This window comes from Physeter macrocephalus, chromosome 5 (genome assembly GCF_002837175.3).
Source record: "Physeter macrocephalus isolate SW-GA chromosome 5, ASM283717v5, whole genome shotgun sequence".
NCBI lineage: Eukaryota > Metazoa > Chordata > Mammalia > Artiodactyla > Physeteridae > Physeter > Physeter macrocephalus.
The window spans coordinates 57,086,727-57,108,518 of NC_041218.1; the positions used below are offsets into that span (position 1 = coordinate 57,086,727).

A 21,792-nucleotide genomic window follows, 5' to 3' on the forward strand; every position below is an offset into this window, starting at 1 on the left:
GGTCACAACAGTGAGAGGCCCGCGTACCGCAGAAAAAAAAAAAAAAAAAAAAAGTTGCAGCAAAATATGAAAGAAAATAAGAAATGAAAAATCCTATCTGGAGATGAGTGAATGAGAGTGAATAAATATTTTAAGACTGATTGAAAATGAAAAGTATAGTAAAATAATGGCTTTAATTTATAAGTTTGAAAGATTTAACAAGGTTTGCAAAAGGTCACACAGGCCCAGCATCAAGAGAGTGAAGTAGATGGGAAAGAAAGTGATCAGGAAGTTAACCAGCCAGCTCAAGGACCTCAAGAAGAAAGGCATGCAGCAGGAAAAAATAACCACTATTTTTCTGAAATTCCCACTATTGCTTATAAAAACCACAATGCTCCTTAAAGTTTGAAAACGTTTTAAATATGCTTCACTTTGCAGATTTGGAAACAGTACCCTAGAGAGAATTCAGTTTGAAGGAAAAGGAGCCAAAAAAGAAAAAAAAAAAAATTGGATCACTTAAGTAGCCATGTGTGATCTTTCTTTGATGGCATTCACTGGGCGTTCTCTGAATTTACGATCAGGCGCTTCTAATTGATAAAGCTTTGATAGCACAAAAGGTCACCATGGATTACTCAGCCCTGCTTTGCAACATACTGTGCTCTTCACACACATTAGCAATTAACTGCAATAAATAATGGCATGAGTCACCCCTTTCAAACACAGGACAGCATCCTGAAGCTCCTTACCTGCAGTAAACAGCAGTAGGAACTGGCCTTTGTAGTAAACACTTTCCATTCCATAGTAAAATTCATCTCTGAAGCTTGTCTGATATTTTTTCCCATTTAACACACATATTTTATATGGGATCTAAGTCTATTCCCCCAGATGATAAGAAACCATATTTTTAAATAAAATCTCTGTAACATAAATGATATAAGTATAAACCTACCATTTAAAAAAATCTCTTTAATTAAATTATTCCTTCTTATAACCAAGAACACTTTATTGTCCTAATGATTTATTATTTTAATTCAGTCCAACTGGCAAGAAGGAATTAGGTACCATTCTGTTGTAACATGTCTCATTCCCATTCCAATTTTGTTCACAATAAATGTGTTACAGTTCTTCCATTGGCAGTCAAGGAAACTTCATACAAAGCAGCATTTACTTGCAGTTACAACAGAGCCAAGCAATACATATGCTATTTGACAGTTTGGAATATCTGTTTTCCAGCATTCATCTGGAGCTGTTATTGGAACAATTAAAATTATTTTTTTACAGTGTTTAAAGGCCCAAGACATATTAATTTGTCCTGATGGATGGTATAATGTGTTCATGTAAAAGAAAAACAAGTATTACATAAAACATGACTAAACTGGTCAACCACCCCTCTTTACCTTTTTTTCGACTCCATGTGTTTAATTCATTCTCCATTGAAAATGGCAACCAGTAAAAAATAAAACCCCCAGTTTGATTTACTTTTTACTGGGTGATATTCACACTCCTTATCACACTCCTTATCACAATGAGCAATGTCATTTTTGATCCAAAATAAGATTGAAACTTTTACTTTCACACAAAACTAAACACAGATGGTCTGATAATGGTAGAGAACTTCATACAAACTGCCTCATTTAAAAGGCCCATTTAATGCCACATTTCATTAATATGGCCTGTCTTAAATCAGACAGGCTCTCTTACAAGGAGCCAATCTTTATCTTTATTTAAAATCGGAGTATGTGGCTTATCTGTCACTATAAAATACCTTGCCTTCTTTGTACAGCGGTAGAAGTTAAAGCTGAGGAGCAGGGTGAGCCTCTTTGACACAGCCAGGACAATCCAATTTACAAACAGATTGTATCCAAAGGTCCTTTTGCCAGTCTATTATAGGATTTTAAAAGCATTTTATCATAGAAACAATGTTATACTTATTGGTCAGGTTCTTAGGAAAGCCCATAAAAGCCTGTTTAACCCATCATATAGTTGTGCTAACAGCTGAATAGTACCAAAATGCACCTCTGCTAAATAATACCATAGAACTGTGCACAATGTTTCTATGAGAAAATTCATTGAGAGTGCCAAGTTTTTATGCCTGTGACATAGCTTCCCAGTAACACCCTCTTCACTTCCTCTTGCAGACTTCCCTCCCTGTTGAGCAACAGGAGTTGGACTTCCTTGCCCTGAATAAAAGCCACCAATGTTGGCCACTATTATTTGGAGCCAGCATAGTAGAAGAATCACAAATGGTAGGTGAAGACAGAGACTAAGGGCAAGGGGTGAGGGTGTGGGACAGAGTCTAATAGGTTAAGGATGGATGGAAGTCTCTTGTCAGCATACACCTCAGACCACATTCCTTGGTCTAACCTGGGCATCATCATGCCTTTCTTTCTTCCTGAGGATTATTCTGTCTGATTCACCTTCAATTGCTATTACCTGTTGCTTCTACCAAGGTTTCCCTCTTTCACCTAAGTCGACTGCACCACAAAATAGCATTCTTAGCTTTTCTCCTTTGCTCCTGTGTGTCCTTTTGAAATTTCTTAAAGACTGTTATAGCTGCTAACAAAGGAAGTCAGGGAATAAAAAAGCTCTCCGAAATTTACTTTCCACATCTTTTTTGTTAATTTAGACTAAATTAAGAAAGACAAAAGTAGACCTGGATGATAACAATAGGTTTGGGGGGGACAAAACAAGGTATGAATTTGTTCTACAACATTCAAGAGCAAGACAGATCACATTAAATGGATATATTCTATGTAGAAAAAAAAATCTGGCTCAGCCTCCCACAAGCCAGAGTTGGTATCAAGATATTCCAATTCACATTTGAGAGACTGCCTTCTCCCCTTCAACTCCCCCAGTGGGACCCTGAAAACAGGGTAAATCTCTTCTTCTGACACTCAGATCATCATGGTCACACATGATGTTCACTGCTGAAGCCCACCAGTCCATTCAAAGAAAGGCCACACCATTCTTCTGTGCCAGGGATCTATTAAGTCAACTTCCAAGACAGTCATAAATGCTCCCTGCCCACAGCATCAACAAGCCCCACCTCAACTCCACATCAGAAGATCTCACTTCGAGGGTAAAGCATACAGGTTCCACCTACTCATAAATCTGTCACCTAGATTGGCACCCCACCCCAATCTCTGAAAGCTAATCCCACTCTTGCCAGTTCTGTATCCCCTGCTCTCCTCAACAAACCCCTCCCAGAAGCTTGATGTTCCCACTGCTACTCTCCTCCTACATCTGTATTCCCAAAACAAAAACTTGGGTGGAGTAGGGTTTTATTCCAGGTACCAAGAAACTCCCATTTTTGCTTTTTTGCTCTTTTTTCAGGCCTTCTATATAAGGGCTGTTTACAACACCCTGAAGCTAGGAAGCCCAGAATCAGAACATAACAACTTCTGGGGATTGTGGAAAAAATTTTAAATTATGCCAATAAATTACCATGCCAAATATATTTCAGAGGAACTCCCAGACTCACGTTTTTCTGTGTTTTTTTTTTTCTTTCATGACAGGTTGGCTGCAAACCAAGCCAGAGATGTAAGTGATACAGTGAGAAGGTCTAACATCCATATAATTGGAGTTCCAGAGGGAGAGGAGAGAGTGAATGGGGCAGAACAGAAAGAAAATCTGAAGAGATAATGTGTGATTATTTTCCAAGACTGAAAAAATACAGCAAGATATAGAATTAAGAATGCCTATAAATCCTAAGAAGGATAAGAAAAAGATGACTACACTTAGGCACAGCAACCAGAAATCACTAATTTTTTAGGTGTGATGGTTTTGTGATGATTCAATAGATAAATTTAATAAAAGTTTTAGCAATCATTATCTTTTGGACATACATACTCAGATTTATGGCTGAAATTATATTATGTCAAAATAATCAAGGAATGAAGAAGTAGGTAGGGATATAAAGAGGAATAAATTGCTAATCTTATGATGAGTTGTTAATTGTTGAAGTTGAGTGATGGATAAATCAATACAGAAACTGAAGTGGAGGAGAAGGTCACTTGGTTTTGTTTTTCTTTTAATTGCAGTAAAATAAAACATTATTTACCATCTTAACCACTTTTTAAAATTTTTTATTTTTTATTATTATTATTTTTTTGGCCACACTGCATGACTTGTGGGATCTTAGTTCCCCAACCAGGGATTGAACCCGCGCCCTCAGCAGTGAAAGCGCAGAGTCCTAACCACTAGACTGCCAGAGAATTCCCCCATTTTAACCATTTTTAAGTGTATAGTTCAGTAGCATTGGTATAGTCACATTGTTGTGCAACAGATCTCTAGAACTTTTTCATCTTACAAACTGAACTCTATACCCATTAAACAACACCGCCCCATTTCCCTCCCCCAAGTCCCTGAAAACTACAATTCTTCTTTGTGTTTCTATAAATTTGACTACCTTAGATACCTCATATAAGTGGAATCATACAATATTTGTTTTTTTGTGACTGGCTTATTTCACTTATAATGTTCTCAAGGTTCATCCATGTTGTAGCATGACAGGATTTCCTTTCTTTTTAAAGTTGAATAATATTCCATTGTATATGTACGCCACATTTTGTTTATCCATTCCTTTGTCAATGGATATTTAGGTTGCTTCCCACCTCTTGGCTACTATGAATAATGCTGCTGTAATTATGGGTGTGCAAGTATCTCTTCATGGTCCTGCTTTCAATTATTTTGGATGTATATTCAGAAGTAGAATTTCTGGATCATATGGTAATTTTATTTTTAATTTTTCAAGGAATTGCCATACTGTTTTCCATAGCAGATGCACCATTTTACATTCCCACCAATGGTGCACAAGGGTTCTAATTTCTCTACATCCTCATTATACTTAACTATTTTCTGTTTTTTTGATAGTAGTCATCCTAATGGGTGATATTTCTTTGTGGTTTTGATTTGTATTTCTCTAATGATTAGTAAAGCCATCTTGTTTTCCAAGATGGACCTGAAGGACTTATGGGGGTTGCTCAGCTAATTGAATCCAGAAGCATGAGGGGTATGGTTGAGGTCAATACTGCAGTTTGCTTCATCTACTGTCTAGAGTCCACCTGATACATATGTGTTTATATGAAACAAAGTGAATGGATTTGGTTCTAATCTTGGTTGTTCAGATTAATCAGAGTGACTGAGAGTGGCATATTCTTGGGGGAAATTACTAGCAGCCAAGACGGTATAGAAACAGGGGTGGATATTGTTGGGAAACAATTTTCCATGGGTCTCTTACATTTCTGCACATCTTGCAAGCTAAGACACTAAGTTCCTTTGTTCTGGACTACCTTTCCAAGGATGTTTGTATACTGAATAGCCTTGGAAAGATCTTGGGACAAATCTTGGAAGATAGTATGTCCCTTTGAAGCTTCAAAAGACAATCAAGCTTACTGACCATTATAAAAGTTTCAGGTTTCCTAAGCTCAGGGTTTCTTTCCTGTAATGCAACTCACTGTGTGTGCAGATGTCACCTGGCCCTCTTCACATTGCCCTGGGGAAAGTGGGGCTCAGGGAACTGGCACAAATGCTAATTCTCGGGCTGTTGTTATTGCTGTGAGTAATAAACAATCCTTTGTCTCTGATCCAGGAGCCAGAGCAGACACAAAACTGTGTCAGGCTACCTTATACCTTGTAAATAAGATAAAATCTCAGCTCTTTTACCATTCTTGACAAATATGTACAAAATAAAAGTAATACAAATAATACAGAACCTAAAAGATGTAGATAAAGCAATGCTCAGAAGAATATACATAGTCTTAGAAACTTCTTTTAATGGTCAAAAAGAATGAAAATGAATGAATGAAGCATTCAGCTCAAGATCTTAGAAAAGGACATAAAATAAACCTAAGGAAAGCAAAAGAAAGATAACAGCAAGAAAAAGTTAAACAGAAAATGAAAAAAAATGACAGAATGTATTTTTAAATATCAGTTCTTAAAATAAATAATTAGATAAACATTCATGATTCTAACTAAGAAAAAATGGAGGAAAAAATTATATTTTTAAAGTAAAATTTAGAAATAACCATAGAATTAGAGGATATTAAAAGAACAATAAACTCCTTTGCTCAAATTCATGAAAATAAATCATTTGCTAATATGGTATCATTTTGTTTTAATGAAGCCAGCAAAACACCGATACCAAAACTCAACATATATTGCACAAAAGAAAACTATATAGATCAATTTAATTATATATATTCATAAATCTTAATTAAATCATTATCAAATGGGATTTAGCAGCACATTTAAAAAATAATACATTCTGGCCAGCTATGTTCATAGCAGGAATGGTAGGATACTCATTATTAGCAAATGTATTAACATAATCCATCACATTAATAAGCTGAAAAGAAAAATCATAACATCCATAGATTAAATAGTAGCATTTGATCAAATTCACATCTTTTCTTCATTTAACTAAGTAATTCTTAATAAAAAAGGGATAAATAGAGTGTTGTTTCACACAATTCTATAACATCATATACATCATGCATAACTGAGAAATACCAAACACATTTCTATGGAAGTTAAGAAAAAGAATGCCTATTATTAGCATGATTAGTTAACACTGTTGTGGAAGTATCAGCTGACACAATAATTAGAAAAAGGAATGAGTAATAAAATTTAAGATAAAATGAGTGAATAAATAGCCTTTCTGTATACAGTCAGTTACAAAATATAATGAAATAAAAGATCCCATTTAAAATAGCAATAATAAAATTAAATGCCTAGTAATAAATTTAGCAAGAACTATGTCAAAGTTATATAAAGAAAAACCTTAAAATGCTACAAGTCACACACATGCAAAAAGAAGACTTGAATAAATGGAAACAATGTGATATGACAGATAATAGTAAAGAAATGAAACATATTTCTCAGTGGAGAAAGAATTATTCAATAAATGATGTTAAAATGGATCAAATTTTAATTTTTTAATCATAAAACTACTAGAAGAAAACATGGGAAATGATCTTATAATATTGGAACGGGAAAGCCTTTCTAAACCATGAAAGAAAAACTAAATAAACCGAAGTTCATGTAAATTAAAATATTCTACATGAAAAAAACAAAAGATTAAAGTTAAAAGTTAGGGGGAAAAATATAGCATTATTAAAGCCTAAAGGCTAACTTCCTTAATATATAAAGAGGTTCTGCAAAAAGACAAACAGTTCAATTGTGGGAGATAAACGGTCAACAGGAATAAAAAGACAATTTAAAGAAAAAAGAAATACATGAGGCTTTAAATATATGAAAAATTGATCAACCTCACTCATAATAAAATGTAAACTGAAGTTAGGAGATACCAATTTTACCTAACAGATTGGCAATGATCAAAAAAATTGAAAACCTACTGTTGGTGAAGGAGAATAGGCATCCTCACACTTTGTTGGTAGGTGTAATAGGCACCATATCAATGGAAGGCAGTTTGGCAACATCTATCAAAATTTTAAATGCACTTATCTTTTGATCCAACAATTCTATTTCTCAGAATATGTCCTACAGATATTTTGTACATGTGAAAAATGGTATGGAAAGAAAGATATTCCTGCAGAAATGTTTTTAATGGCAATAGATTAAATGCCCATTAAGATTAGTTAAATAAATAATGGTAGTACATCCATCCAAATGACTGCTATGCAGTCATTAATAAAGGAAGAAGCAGCTCCTTTTGTATTGATAAAGAATGATCCCTAAACAATAAAAAAGCAAATTAAAACTATGTTAATACATGCTCATGGAATACAATTCTGAGGTTACAAATGGATTCAGAATACAAAGTGAGTTTAGGCAATAATGTGTAAATTGATGTTCAAGATCAATTAACAATCAAGTAACGGGAATTCTGGCATTGTACTTAAGCCTAGAAAAGAGGGGTAAGACACAAAAGAAGATGTAAAATCAGAGTCTAGAGAAAGATGAGCCATACGACAAAAAGCGAGAGCCTATGGAGGGGCACAGATTGTGAAAAATTCCCTGTGGTAGGGAAATAACTGGTAAGTTTCTAGAAAAAAACTTTAAATAAAGGCAACAGCTCACTGGATGATTATAAAGATCTGATCAACCAGGTTTGAGAACCATTGTTCCAGGTGGTTCCTATGCAGACTTTCAGATGGAAAAGACATATACGAAACTGAACACAAAAATTTCAAGGGCCATCTCACTAAAAGAATGTAAAAATCTCACGACTACAAAGAACCTAAAAAAAAAAAAAACTAGGCTTGCCTATGTTGTCTGCAGATGGTTACCAGGCATTGCATGTGAATAGCATGCCCAAATTCAAGCAATAGAGAGGCTTTATTAGCAGAACATATGGTCCAAAGTTGCATTCTCAAATATGGTAGCCACTAGCCATGTGCGCTAATTAAATTTACATTTTAATTAATTAAAACATTTGTAAAAATAAAATTCAGTTCCTCAGTCTCTCTAGCCACATTTCAAATACTCAATAGCCACATGAGGCAGTGCCTATTGGATAGAACAGATAGAGAAATTTCCATCATTGCAGAAAGTTCTATCGGGTAGCACTGGTCCAAAAAATAGCATTGGCACTAAGTTGCTAGTCTAATTTTGTCAACCCTTATTATTATTTTATTATTAATAAATACCTTATGAGTTGAGATAAACATTTGACGTCCAGAAGTGAATAGAAGCATTACAGTTAATGATAAGTGTATATTCTAATAGATATGTCTTAAATTCAAAGTTCTCACCCTTGGACATCAAAAATATAATCAACGTAGGTATCCAAATAAGTATAACAGACGTGTTCCATATAGCAAACCACATGAAACAACTGAGGTAAGGACTGAAGGTTAAAAAACACAAAAAGCACTGGATACTGGAACTAGAGGTGGGGAAAACGCAAAAACAGACTTAGGGAAACAAAAACAAAAATCAAAAAAGCATAGGGGAAGCAGAAGATAAGTAGCAGCTGGTGGAGGGCTTTGAAGGTCAGAGGCTTGCATATCATCAGAGGGCAACAGTGAAACCTCTAAAGAACTCTTGCTGGGCCTTTCACCACAGCATCACCACAGTTGACAACTGCCACCTTCTTGAAATATTCTCTTCTAGATTCCATGACTCCATGCAGCCCTAGTTTTTTTCCACCCAACCTCAAAATGCTGGAGAACCTCAGGCTGGGTTTCACACTCCCTTCTCTGCTGCTCCTTTAAACCATTATCAGGGATTTAAATATTATTTGTATGTCATTGATCCCAATAAAGTTGCAAAAAAGGAAAAAAATTAATTCTCCTCCAAGCTCCACTCATATATTCAAATAGCTTATCTGGCATGCTTTCTTGGATTTTCCCTCCAGCATCTTGTCTAGTAGAGGGCTTCTGATAAACACCAGCAAGCATCACTTGGAGTACAATGGAACTAATTCACAGGCAGAAATTCTGCAAGTTGCATGATTCCCTTGTCCTCTAGCCATTCTGTGGGGAGGGCTGCTTGGGCCAGTGAGCAACCGAACATACCATGGATATATCCTCCAACAGAGCAAGCCTGCCCCCTTCCACTATTGCACTCGGTTCTGTGGGTGCAAGCCCTACATTTGGGGCACCTGGTTTTCAAGAAAGGTGTCTGCCAGTACTGGGAAAAATCCTGATGATATCTGGTGTTCTTCGGGGTAGGGGAAGTAAAGTACTGCCTCTTCCACCAGGGGAAAAAGGAGCCAGTAGTGCCAGCTCATTTCCAGCCAATCCACGGGGGTGACAAGGTTGTCTCTACATCTCAAGTTTAACACGTCTAAAACTGAATTCTTTATTCCTTCTATCTTAAACCCTTTCTTCCCCCCAACTTAGTTCCATCTTGAAAGATACTACCACATATCCATCATTCAAACTAGAAATCACAGAGTTATCCTAGAATTCCCCCTTCTCCCTAATTCCTTACATCCAATCCACCGCCAAATTCTATACAGCTGTATTATCTAATATTGGCTGTCAGCCACATGTGGCCACTGAACACTTGAAATGGGGCTGGTCCAAATTGATATGTGCTTTAAGTATAAAATACACATCAGATTTTGAAGACTTAGTACAAAAAAAGAATGGCAAATATCTCACTAATAATTTTTATATTGATTATGTGTTAAAGTAGTAATATTTTGGATATATTGGGTTAGATAAAATACATTATTAAAATTAATTTCCTTTTACTTTTTTTATATGGTTATGAGAAATTTTTAAATATATATTTGTGGTTCACATTATATTTCTATTGGACAGTGTTGCTATAGAGTATATCCATCAAAATCTTCCAAATCTACTGTCACCACCTTCACCCAAGTCACCATCATTTCTTGCCTGAACTACTACAATGGCCTTATTAATCGTCACGCTTCTTCAATTGTCCCATTCTGATTCTCTTTAAATTTAGAAATCCTTTTAAAATATAAGTCTTATTATATTTCTTACTTGCTTAATATCTCTCAATGGTTTCTCATTGTCCTTAAAATCCAAGTTTCCTATCATGGACTTTGAGGCCCTGTATATGATATGATTGTAGCTTCCCATGTGTCTGCCCATCACTATCATGTCTTCTAAAGCCACACAGTAGGCACTCACTATTCTCCAGCAGCACCCGGCATCCTTCAGTTCCTAAGACATACTAACCTTATACCCACCAGGGCCATCACATCAACTGTTCCCTATGCCTGGAATGTTCTGTGTGGCTTTTTTGCTGTCTCCATCTCATTCAAGTCTCACCTTATACATTAGTTCCCTAAGTGGCCCTCCCTGATCAGTCAGTCTAAGGGTTTCTGCCCTTTACTCTCCATCCAAGAACTCTGTTTCCTTCACTTTTCTCAATTTACAGTTAGTTATTTGTATGCTTAATGGTTTGTCTCTCTTCCTCTGCATGACAGATGGCGCCAGGTCTGTTCAACCTACCAGTGCAGACCCAGTGTTGGTCAAGGAATTTATTTTAGGGGCAGTGTATAGAAAATCTAAGAGTAGGGATTGGTTAGAGGTGAAAAGGTTAGAGGTTAAAGAAAAAAATGGATCCAAGAATTGCCTAGAGAACAATATGTCAAAATTAAAGTTAATTGATACTAGAAGCTTCAATTCTGGATCATCTTTGGGAAAATTAGATTTGAATATATGATCCAGAAATATTCTAATATCTTTTGTTTCTAAATAGTTCAATATTGGCCAAGAGATCTAATCATTATTTTATCAGAATATTAATTTAACATATGATCTGAAGTTGAGTCTCAAATCATACCTCCCAAAGTACTCCTCTTGTTTTCCTCTGAAAACCTTTCCAGGAACTTCTGTCATATTGAGTGGAAACAATATGAAAACCTTTCCAGGAACTTCTGTCATATTGAGTGGACATATTGAGTGGAAACAATATGGGATTCCCTCACGAAGCTCTGAGCATAATATCATAATATCATATGGTGACCTGACACACTCAGACCAGGCCTCCTTGGAGGCCAGTTCTCTTCCCTATAGCTCTCAAATGGCATATTCCCTTAACCACAGTGGAGCAGGATTGTCAAGTCTCAAATATATCTAAAAACAGGTCATAAATGGCATGTGCTATGGGAGACTGCTCACAGTATATTTATAAAAATAGGTTTAAAACAGTGATAATAATCCAGTGTCAAACACAACAGTACATAATTGGTATTCAGCAAATATGTGTTGAAAAAGTTATTAATTTTAGCTAGAAAAGAGATTATCTTTCACACATAATGCATATGCATAAGAAAGAAAAGACTAGAAAGTTTAACAAGTGCTATTTCTGGGGTATGAAGAGTATAGCTACTTTTTCTGTGTCTGCTTTTCTACATTTTCCAACATTGTGTAATTATATGATTAACACGCAATCAGGGAAAAATGTTATTTTTATAAACAAACCAATAAACTGTCAAAGCTACTAATGCACTCTTCTAGGCTCCCAAGGGCCTCAATTTTGGCAGAGACTCAGACTGCGGTAACTATATAAATATCAGTCCGATTGGGAAATGAAAGGAGAAAGGGGTAACTTGGGTTTCTGAAGGACCTAGCTGGTCAAGCCATTACCCAAGTGACTCCTTTGCTCACTGACGCTAGGGAAGAAAGTAGAGACGTACAAAGCAAAACTTATCTAAGTAAGTATTAACTTCAGCAGCAGAGGCAGGAGAAGGAAAAGCGACCTTCCCTACATGATGACAATTCTGTTCTAGAGTTTGTTGTCAAGTTTTCAAATGTCAGGTAGAGTGTGGACCAGAATTCAACTTGATGAAGGCATGACTGCAGACAATAAAGACATGAAAGATAGCATTTAACTGCAGAGGTTTCAACATCTTTTGTGGCTACCATAACATGTAGGGCATGCATTGTACACATGGTGCTTTATACTAAAGGCATTTTAAATTTATTTCTAATTCTATCATTCTCCCTTACACACTGATCCTCAAAACTAGAATTGTTCACCCAGTGATAGTTAAGTGGGTGAGGTCACCAAAATAGTTACATTCAATTATGCCATGAGAGACCCAAGAGCATACACATTTGTATGTGCAATGTCTTCTAAACAAAAAAGAAACCACGATGGTTTATAATGTGTCTATTTGTTATATAACATTTAGTCTTACAACAAAATCTGACTCCCTCACTTCAGAAGTCACCATTAAAATCTTTATTAAAAACAAACAAAAAAATCCTCAAGTCCGAAAAGAATGAACGTTAACAAACTATATCAACTGCAATCACATGGAGACCATACTACCTTATGCTGGGTTTTTCATACAGACACATAACAAACACCACACAAGTTTAAAGATGAAAATTAAACAAGAACAGAGGATCTGGCAGTATAACTGAAAAAGTTAAAAGACATGGCTGCATAATATTTTTAAGCATTAAGATTGTGTAACAAACGAGAACTACAAACCTAGGTTAAAATGCAAAAAGTGCCCTAATCATGTCATTTTGGAACTGTCTGAGACAATTGAACAGTAATATTTGCTTCCAAGGAACGAATAACCATTCAAGGAGTACAGCTTTTGTATACTTTTAAACAGACATTAAACTATCAGGGAAAAAACTGTATACAGGAGTATCAGTTTATTTCTTCCAGCTTGAGGCTGACAGAACCTACAGATAAAATGATCCCCTGCTAACTCCCTTGGTATTTAAAGGATTCTTTACTTAGTTTGAATTATCAGCCAGACTTATAGCTGACATTAGAAAACTGTATAAACCAAACTGCTGTCTACAGTTCTCCCTGCAGTACATGAACTTCTGTACCCAAGTAAACACAGGGTGACTAGGACTTAGTTTTAATTTTTTTATCAGTTATTAATTACCTTTACTTGTCAATTAAATACATAATTTATATAATTTTATATAATTTTAAACTATTTTATCATACACACAGATAAACTTTAATTCTGTTAATTATCACATTTAGCTAAATGAACAAGCTTCAGCCACGTGTATCATGCTTACATGAAATGCAGTCATATAGCTTTGGTCAGGAGAAAAAGGTATTCTGAAGAAGCTGAGCAAGTCTGAAGAGATACAATCCCATATGCAGGGAGGAATAGTGCTGACCCAAGGGCATTAATTTTGCTATAGACCCTTTAGTTAATGCTCAGATTGTAACACAACAATCAGTACTCCCTTGCTGCAGGAAAGCAAAAAGGAAGGAATGCCTCTAACTTGGGTCCACATATCCTACTTTCCTTAGAAAAGGAGGCTGTGTGTGGTTGCCTAGAGACTAAATCCAGTTTACTAATCAAAAAAACACACCAGTTCTCCACAAGGCATGGAACTTCATCAGAGGCCTTGTTCTCTTGTGGAAAAAGGCCAAAGTCTAAATTTATCTGTACCCGTGGGGTAGCAAGACCAAAGCAGGGGGCAAGTGCCCCCTTGGTGTTATTTTTCCAATGGCATTTGCTCACTCCATGTCTGTGTGTCTCATTTTGGTAATTCTTGAACTATTTCAAAATTTTTCATTATTTTATTTGTTATGGTGATCTGTGATCAGTGATCTTTGATGTTACTATTATAATTGTTTTGTGGTGTCATGAACTATGCCCATATTAGATGGTGAACTTAATTGATAAATGTTGTGTGTGTTCTGACTGCTCCACCAACCAGCTGACACCCCTTCTCTTTCCCTCTCCTCAGGCCTCCCTATTCCCTGAGACCCAACAATATTGAAATTAGGCCACTTAATAACCCAACAAAGGCCTCTAAGTATTCAAGTGAAAGGAAGAGTCACACGTCTCTCACTTTAAATCAGAAGCTTAGTGACAAAGGCACATGGAAAACCAAGACAGACGGAAAGCTTAGCCTCTTGCACCAGTCAAGCTATGAATGCAAAGGAAATGTTCTTGAAGGCAATTAAATGTGCTACTCCAGTGAACACACAAAGAATAAAAAAGTGAAACAGCCTTATTGTTGATATGGAGAAAGTTTTAAGGTCTGGATAGAAGATCAAACCAGCCACAACATTCCCTTAAGCCAAAGGCTAATCCAGAGCAAGGCCCTAACTCTCCTCAATTCTATGAAGGCTAAGAGAGGTGAGGAAGCTGCGGAAGAAAAGTTAGAAGTTAGCAGGGGTTGGTTCACGAGGTTTAAGGAAAAAAGCCATCTCCATAACATAAAAGTGCAAGGTGAAGCAGCAAGAGCTGTTGTATTGAATAGAAGCTGCAGCAAGTTATGCAGAAGATCTAGTTAAGATGATTAATGAATAAATAACAGATTTTCAATGTAGATGGAACAGCCTTCTATTGGAAGATGCATTCTAGGATTTTCATAGCTAGAGAGGAGAAGTCAATGCCTGGTTTCAAAGCTTCAAGAGAAACAGGCTGATTCTTTTGTTGGGGGATCATGCAGATGATGACTTGAAGTTGAAGCCAATGCTCATTTACCATTCCAGAAATCTTAGGGCTCTTCAGAATTATGCTCAATCTACTCTGCCTGTGCTCTTATAAGTGGAAGAACAAAGCTTAGGTGACAGTGCATCTGTTAACAACATGATCTACTGAATATTTTAAGCCCACCTACTGCTCAGGAAAAAAGATTCCTTTCAAAATATTACTGTTCATTGACAACGCATCTGGTCACCAAGGAGCTCTGATGGAGATGCACAGATTAATGTTGTTTTCATGCCTGCTAACACAACATCTGTTCTGCAGCCCATGGATCAAGGAGTAATTTCAAGTATTATTATTTATGAAAGACATTTTATAAGGCAATAGCTGCCATAGATTGTGATTCCTCTGATGGATCTGGGCAAAGTAAATCGAAAACCTTCTGGAAAAGATTCACCATTCCTTTTTTTTTTAATTGAAGTACAGTTGAATATATATATATATTCTTTTTCATACTCTTTTACATACGGTTTATTACAGAATATTAAGGATTCACCATTCTAGTTGCCACTAAGAACTTTCGTTAAAGAAAATTAAAAATAAAAAATTTTAAAAAAAAAGAAACTTCGTAATTCATGGGAAGAAGTCAAAATATCAACAGTAATAGGAGTTTGGAAAAAGTTGAATCCAGCCCTCATGGATGACTCTGGGGGGGGGTGGTTCAAGACATCAGTGGAGGAAGGAACTGTAAATGTGGTAGAAAGAGGGAGGAAACTACAATTAAAGTGAAGCCTGAAGATGTGACTGAATTGCCGTAATTTCATGATAAACTTTAAAGGATGAGAAGTTGCTTCTTATGGATAAGCAAAGAACAGGGCTTCTTGAGATGGAAACTATTCCTGGTGAAGATACTGTGAAGACTGTTGAAATAACATCAAATGATTTAGACTATTACATAAACTTAGTTGATAACGCAGTAGCAGGGCTGGAGAGGATTGACCCCAATTTTTAAAGGGGTCAATATCTAAAGAAGTTCTACTGTGGATAAAATACTGTCAAACAGCATTACATGGTACAGAGAAACCATTCATGAAAGGAAGAGTCAATTCATGAACTAAACTTCACTGTTGTCTTGTTTTAAGAAATGTCCATGGCCACCCCAACCTTCAGCAACCACCATCCTGATCAGTCAGCAGTCATCAACATCCTGGCAGGACGCTCAACCAGCAAGATTATGACTTACTGAAGCCTCAGATGATAGTTAGCATTTTTTAGCAATTAAGTATTTTTAATTAAGGTATGTATTTTTTTTAGACAGTATGCTATTGTACACTTAACGGACTACAGTATGAAAAATTTTTATATGCACTGGGAAACCAAGACATTCCATGTGACTCACTTTATTGCAACATTCACTTTATTGCAGTGATCTGTAACTGAACCCACAATAATCTCTACAATAATCTCCGAGATATGTCTATAACTCAATTTTTTTACAAAGAACTGACTCTACTTCAATCAGACTCAAACCTTAAAATATGACATGTTGTAAGCTACTTTATAAAAAATAAACAAGGTCCTACTGTATAGCACAGGGAACTATATTCAATTATCTTGTAATAAACTCTGATGGAAAAGAATCTGAAAAAAGTATATATTCTGAATCACTTTGCTGTACACCAGAAACAAAAGATCGTAAATTAACTATACTTCAAAAACAATAATATGTGTGTGTGTGTATATATATATATAATGTTAATCTTGCCTGACAGGCATTAGCCATTTGTTTCTACAAAGAATACAAAGGAAGTTGTCCCTCCCCAACCCCCCCAAATAAGTACTGTATTTTACTTCTGTGCATCCCACATCCTCCTTGGCGGTTGGCAACTGTTGCTGTATCATCTCATCAGCCCAGGTACGATCCTCATAACCAGCTGATGCCAATAAACTTTTATGTCCTCTGCCCACCTCCCTCACGTTCCTTATAAACTTGTTAGACTTCAAAGCAATACCTCAGAAAGTATTCCCACACAACTCAGAAGACTTAAGGAATTAAGGGGGTTCATGTCCCCTTCCTCCTTCAAAGCCAGTAGAAGTGCATCAAGTCCTTACATCATATCACTCTGACCTCCTGTTTTACCTCCCTCTTTGACTTTTAAGGACCCCTTTGATTACACTCAGCCCAGCCAGATAATCTGGGATAAACTCCCCATCTCAGGACCTTAAGCCGTAACAATAAAATTTACTTGACAATACTACTACTGTACCCATACAACAGAATATTATTTGGCAACATAAATGAATGAAATACTGATACATGGTACAAAATGAACCTTGGAAACATTATGCTAAGTGAAAGAAGCCAGTCACAAAAGACCACAAATTGTATGATTCCATTTATATGAAACATTCAGAATAGGCAATCTTATAGAGAGAAAGTAGATCAGTGGTTGCTTAGGGCTAGGAAAGTAGGAGGGGGATAACAGAGATTGACTGCTAATGGGTAAAGGGTTTCTTTTAAAGGGCACAAACACATTTTTAAGTTAGATTGTGGTGATTATTACACAGCGCTATGAGTATTTTTAAAAATTGAATTGCATACTTTAAATTTAATTGTATGGTATATAAATTATACATTGATAAAGCTGTTGTTAAAAATACTACTGTATTTATTATGGCTACCACTGAAAAGTTACTATGTGCAAGAAACCTTAGAGACCCTATATCATCTGATTCTTAACAACTCTGTGAGGTCAATTTTTCATCTTATAGATGAGAAAACAAGTTCAGTAAAATTAAAATATTTACAGAAAGCTACAGAGCTGGTCAGGAATAGTACCCAGATATACTACTCTAAAATGTCTCTATACAGTCCATGCTTTCTAAATTATGCCATGCTTCCCATCAAATAGTTTATTGGAAATACTTATAAGAGATCACTGACATACAAATGGCCTTGAAAAAACAGGCATTTGGTTTTCTATCACTGGTGGGAGTAAGTTTTTTTGAGGCATCAATGATAAGAAATAAGGCTTAACATAGGGAATTATATGCATTATCTTGGGGGGGGAGGTGTATGTACCTATCTTATATATACCTATAATGGAGTATAATCTGCAAAAATAATACTGAATCACCATGCCGTACACCTGAAACATAATACTGTAAATCAACTATATGTTCTTCAATAAAAGAAAAAAAAAAGGCTTAAAAGGTTAGCATCATTGTTACTTAATTCAAAATCCACATCTAGAAAACAAATGCTTCTGGAAAGCAACTAAAAGTAATTAAGGTCATATAATTTGTTCCTTCTCTTTCAGTTTATGTCAGAGCTAGACTGTGAATGTCTTCAAGATACAGATGTCATCTGTTTGTCATTTTTTAAGTCAACGCCTCTAAAAATTCTTGGTTCTTTGTATTAATAGAAACACCAACAAAATATAAATATACAGAAACCATCATTATTTCATTAAACTACACTCATTAGGCAAATGTATTCCTTTACTTAGATTTTATTACTTATATTTAGTTTTTTATCCATACATTTAGAGGAAACTACAAACACTAACTTATTAGCCATTCCAGAAAGATAGGTGGATAAAAAAAGTATAAGAGGAAGAAATACAGATACTATACTAAAGGTATACTTCTTCACCTAAAATGCAACTAATCATCTATTTAGTTGTTATATTAGTCCGTTTACTGCTGTAACAAATTATCACAAACTCAGTGGCTTAAAACAACAACAGTTTATTATCTTTTGGTTCTGTAGGTCTGAAATCTGACATGGGTCTCACTGGGCTAAATTCAAGGTCTCAGCACAGCTGCGTTCCTTTCTGAGGCACTAGGGAGGAATGCTTCCTTGCCTTTCCCATTTTCTAGAGGCTACCTGCATTCCTTGGTTCATGTCCCCTTCCTCCTTCAAAGCCAGTAAAAGTGGGTCAAGTCCTTCTTACATTGCATCACTCTGACCTCTTCTTTTACCTCCCTCTTCCACTTTTAAGGACCCTTATGATTATACTGGGCTCACCCAGATAATCCAGGATAACCTCCCCAACTCAGGACCTCAAATTAAGGTCCTTAACTTAATCACATCTGCAAAGTCCTTTTATAATGTAACAAAACATATCCACAGGTTCTGGGAATTAAGACATTGATATCTTTGGGTAACCATTATTCTGCCTATCACAGTTGCCCTTATCTTCAAAGAAATCAGGATATACCCATAGTAAATTGAGCCTAAACTGGAGGAGTGGTGGGGCATACTAATGGTTTCGATAGAGTATGCAGAATTTGGAATGAAAAATTCCTTTTTGTTGTCATATTTTTTACTGACATTCTATTTTGAAGATGAACCATAATTAGATACATGGAATAATAGGAGAAATAGGTTGCCATTCAAAACCATGACAGGAAACAGAACTATCTAAATGAATCTGTCAATTTTCAAATCTGAACAGAAACCAAAAAAAGCTTATTTTGTACTTTCTTTTTACATATTGTTCTGCCATAGCACTCAGCAACTACCATTCATACAAAAGCCACAGCCTATATCATAAAATTTGGTGTTGTACTAATTCAAACTACAGAAAAGGTAGCTGGGAAGACTATATCAGGGCATAATGACCATGAGTTTTTATGAACCTTTAAACTAAAATTTCCAAAGAAACATTATATACATATATGTGGTTAAGAAAACAAACCTTTTTGAAAGGTCCAAATTCAAAATGAAATTATGTCACTACATTATAAGACTGACTTTTGCTTAATTCCCCAGAACAACATTCTGTCCAGTGTTTAACTTTTTCAATTTAGCGTTATATCTTTTTTGACTCCAAGACAGAAGACTGATGCTTGACGTACTCAAGTTATAGCCAGCATTTACCAATTCTTTGATTCGACTTTTTAAAGTGCTTATGCTTGAATCCAAAATCTGAGAATTTTCAATTATTTGTGAAATGCTAATTTTTTCTTCTATGAGGCAGTCTATTTTATCACTAAACTTTTTCTCTCCCAAGAAGATCACATCTGGACAGCTTAAAACAAACTTCCGTATCTCTTCTGCAGTACACCCAAGAGAAAACAGTCTTTCTTTGATATTTGTGTAGTTTCTTCTCATACAATCATTGGAAAGGTCTAGGATTTTAGCTCCTGGACCACGTATCAAAACAAGCAGCTGCTCATTGTTCAAGTTGAAAGCTGACTGTAAAAATTCAATATTAGTTTTTACCCGTTTGGTGCTCTGAATTAAGATGAAAGGGTTTTTAAAAATTATCTTCCTGACAAAACCTGTGGGATCATTGTGACCCAAAGATAAACAGATTTCTTGCAAAAATTCGACCATCTGTTTATTCAGCTCAAGACTATTGGAGAAGGTACGTGGGGCACTGGTCAACAATCGACAAAGGCATTTACGGGTCAATCCAACTGAGTAGAGGAACTCTATATTTTTCTCTAAGTTCAGGTTGTTACTGGACCGAAAAAAGGATTCAGGAGAACGTTCCAAAATAGCTACAATTTCAAGGTCTGATGTCACAATTCTTCTCCACAGATCCCACCGATTTGAAAGACTTTCAGGTGTGCGTGTCATGGCTCGTGGATATCTTGATATGATGCTAGCAATCACTTCTTTGCTAGCTCCTTTAGACAGAAGGAATGTCTTCAGGTTCTGCTCATTAGTACCTCTCCTATTAAAAACTCCAGGCTGTCGTTTCTTTGCCATGTCAACATCAACTCCCATAGTAAGTAAGTTATTCAGCAGTTCTTCATTTTCCAAAGGTTCACTGTCTGCATTATCACATTTCATACTGAAAAGCCTAAATGAAACTGATTTAAAGAGGATTTCTGCTGAAAATCGTATCATCCAACATCTTGAACCAAAAAGAAAGTTACTTCTCATATACAAGAGGTTTCTTGGTGCCATAATGGTCAGGTAGCCCAAACCTTTTGGAATGCTGTATAAAACAACATATATAATATTATACAAACACACATGTTAAACAGATAAAAGACCATATTATGACCCTATTAAGTATCATGGTCATTTCTGTAAGAAAATACCTAGGGATCCAGCTCTCCTGGTGCTGTGGTAACAATCCCGCCACCACACTCCCACTCCCTAGCTCACTGCTTCTGATTATCTGTGGGTCAGGGGCCACTTCTATTCTTAACATAAAGAAAAGCAGTACAGCATCATCACTGCCCCAGAATTATTCCTGCCTTTACCTTCCTCTTTTTATTTGGCCTTGCCTGCCTTGGCTACCCAAAACCAGTTGCCCCTCTCCATCTCTGCTTTATCTTCCTGGTTTCCAAACCTTTGGCTTATTCCTACTAATTGATGCTTTCAATTGTGCCTTGTCTTCTAACTTACTAGATCTTTGGCCTTGCCTCTGCCCATAGATACCAGACTTCTTTGCCTCTGTTCTCACTTCCTGGTTATCAAACTCTAAATTTAGGGGACTTCCCTGGTGGCACAGTGTTTAAGAATCCGCCTGCCAATGCAGGGAAAACGGGTTCTACCCCTGGTCCGGGAAGATCCCACATGTCGCGGAGCAACTAAGCCCATGCACCACAACTACTGAGCCTGCGCTCTAGAGCCCATGAGCCACAACTACTGAAGCCCGCGCGTCTAGAGCCCGTGCTCTGCAACAAGAGAAGCCACCACAATGAGAAGCCTGCGCAACGAAACGAAGAGTAGCCCCCACTCGCCACAACTAGAGAAAGCCCGCACGCAGCAAGGAAGACCAAACACAGCCAAAAAAAAAAAAAAAATTTTTTAAAAACCTTTAAATCTAGCCCTGAAAACCAACACTTCATACTACCTAATTTCCATCTTAAACAGCTTTTTCTAGATTCATGGTACTCTTTAAATCCATGCTATCATTAGAACCTTAATTCTTATCTCACATAGCTCCTGATCCCAATCTCCATGTCACTCAATTTACTCTAATGTCCCCTTGGTTCTTGGGTTAACCCAACAACTCCAAACCAATTTT

The 21,792-nt window shown here is 36.3% G+C and overlaps 1 protein-coding gene across 22 annotated transcripts in view; it reads right to left on the reverse strand.

Moving 5' to 3' along the window:
- MTERF1 (mitochondrial transcription termination factor 1) overlaps positions 1 to 21,792 on the reverse strand; it is a 571,641-nt gene that overhangs the window by 545,479 nt on the left and 4,370 nt on the right. For 3 of the 22 annotated variants that reach the window (XM_007119960.4, XM_007119961.4, XM_055084973.1), the window contains one exon: positions 18,528 to 20,751. The exons of the other annotated variants lie outside the window; for them this stretch is intronic. In XM_007119960.4, coding sequence (XP_007120022.1) covers positions 19,563 to 20,751 — 1,189 coding nt within the window. In that variant the 3' untranslated portion in view covers positions 18,528 to 19,562. Of the gene's footprint in view, positions 1 to 18,527; positions 20,752 to 21,792 lie in introns of those variants that run through there. 22 annotated transcript variants of the gene reach the window in all.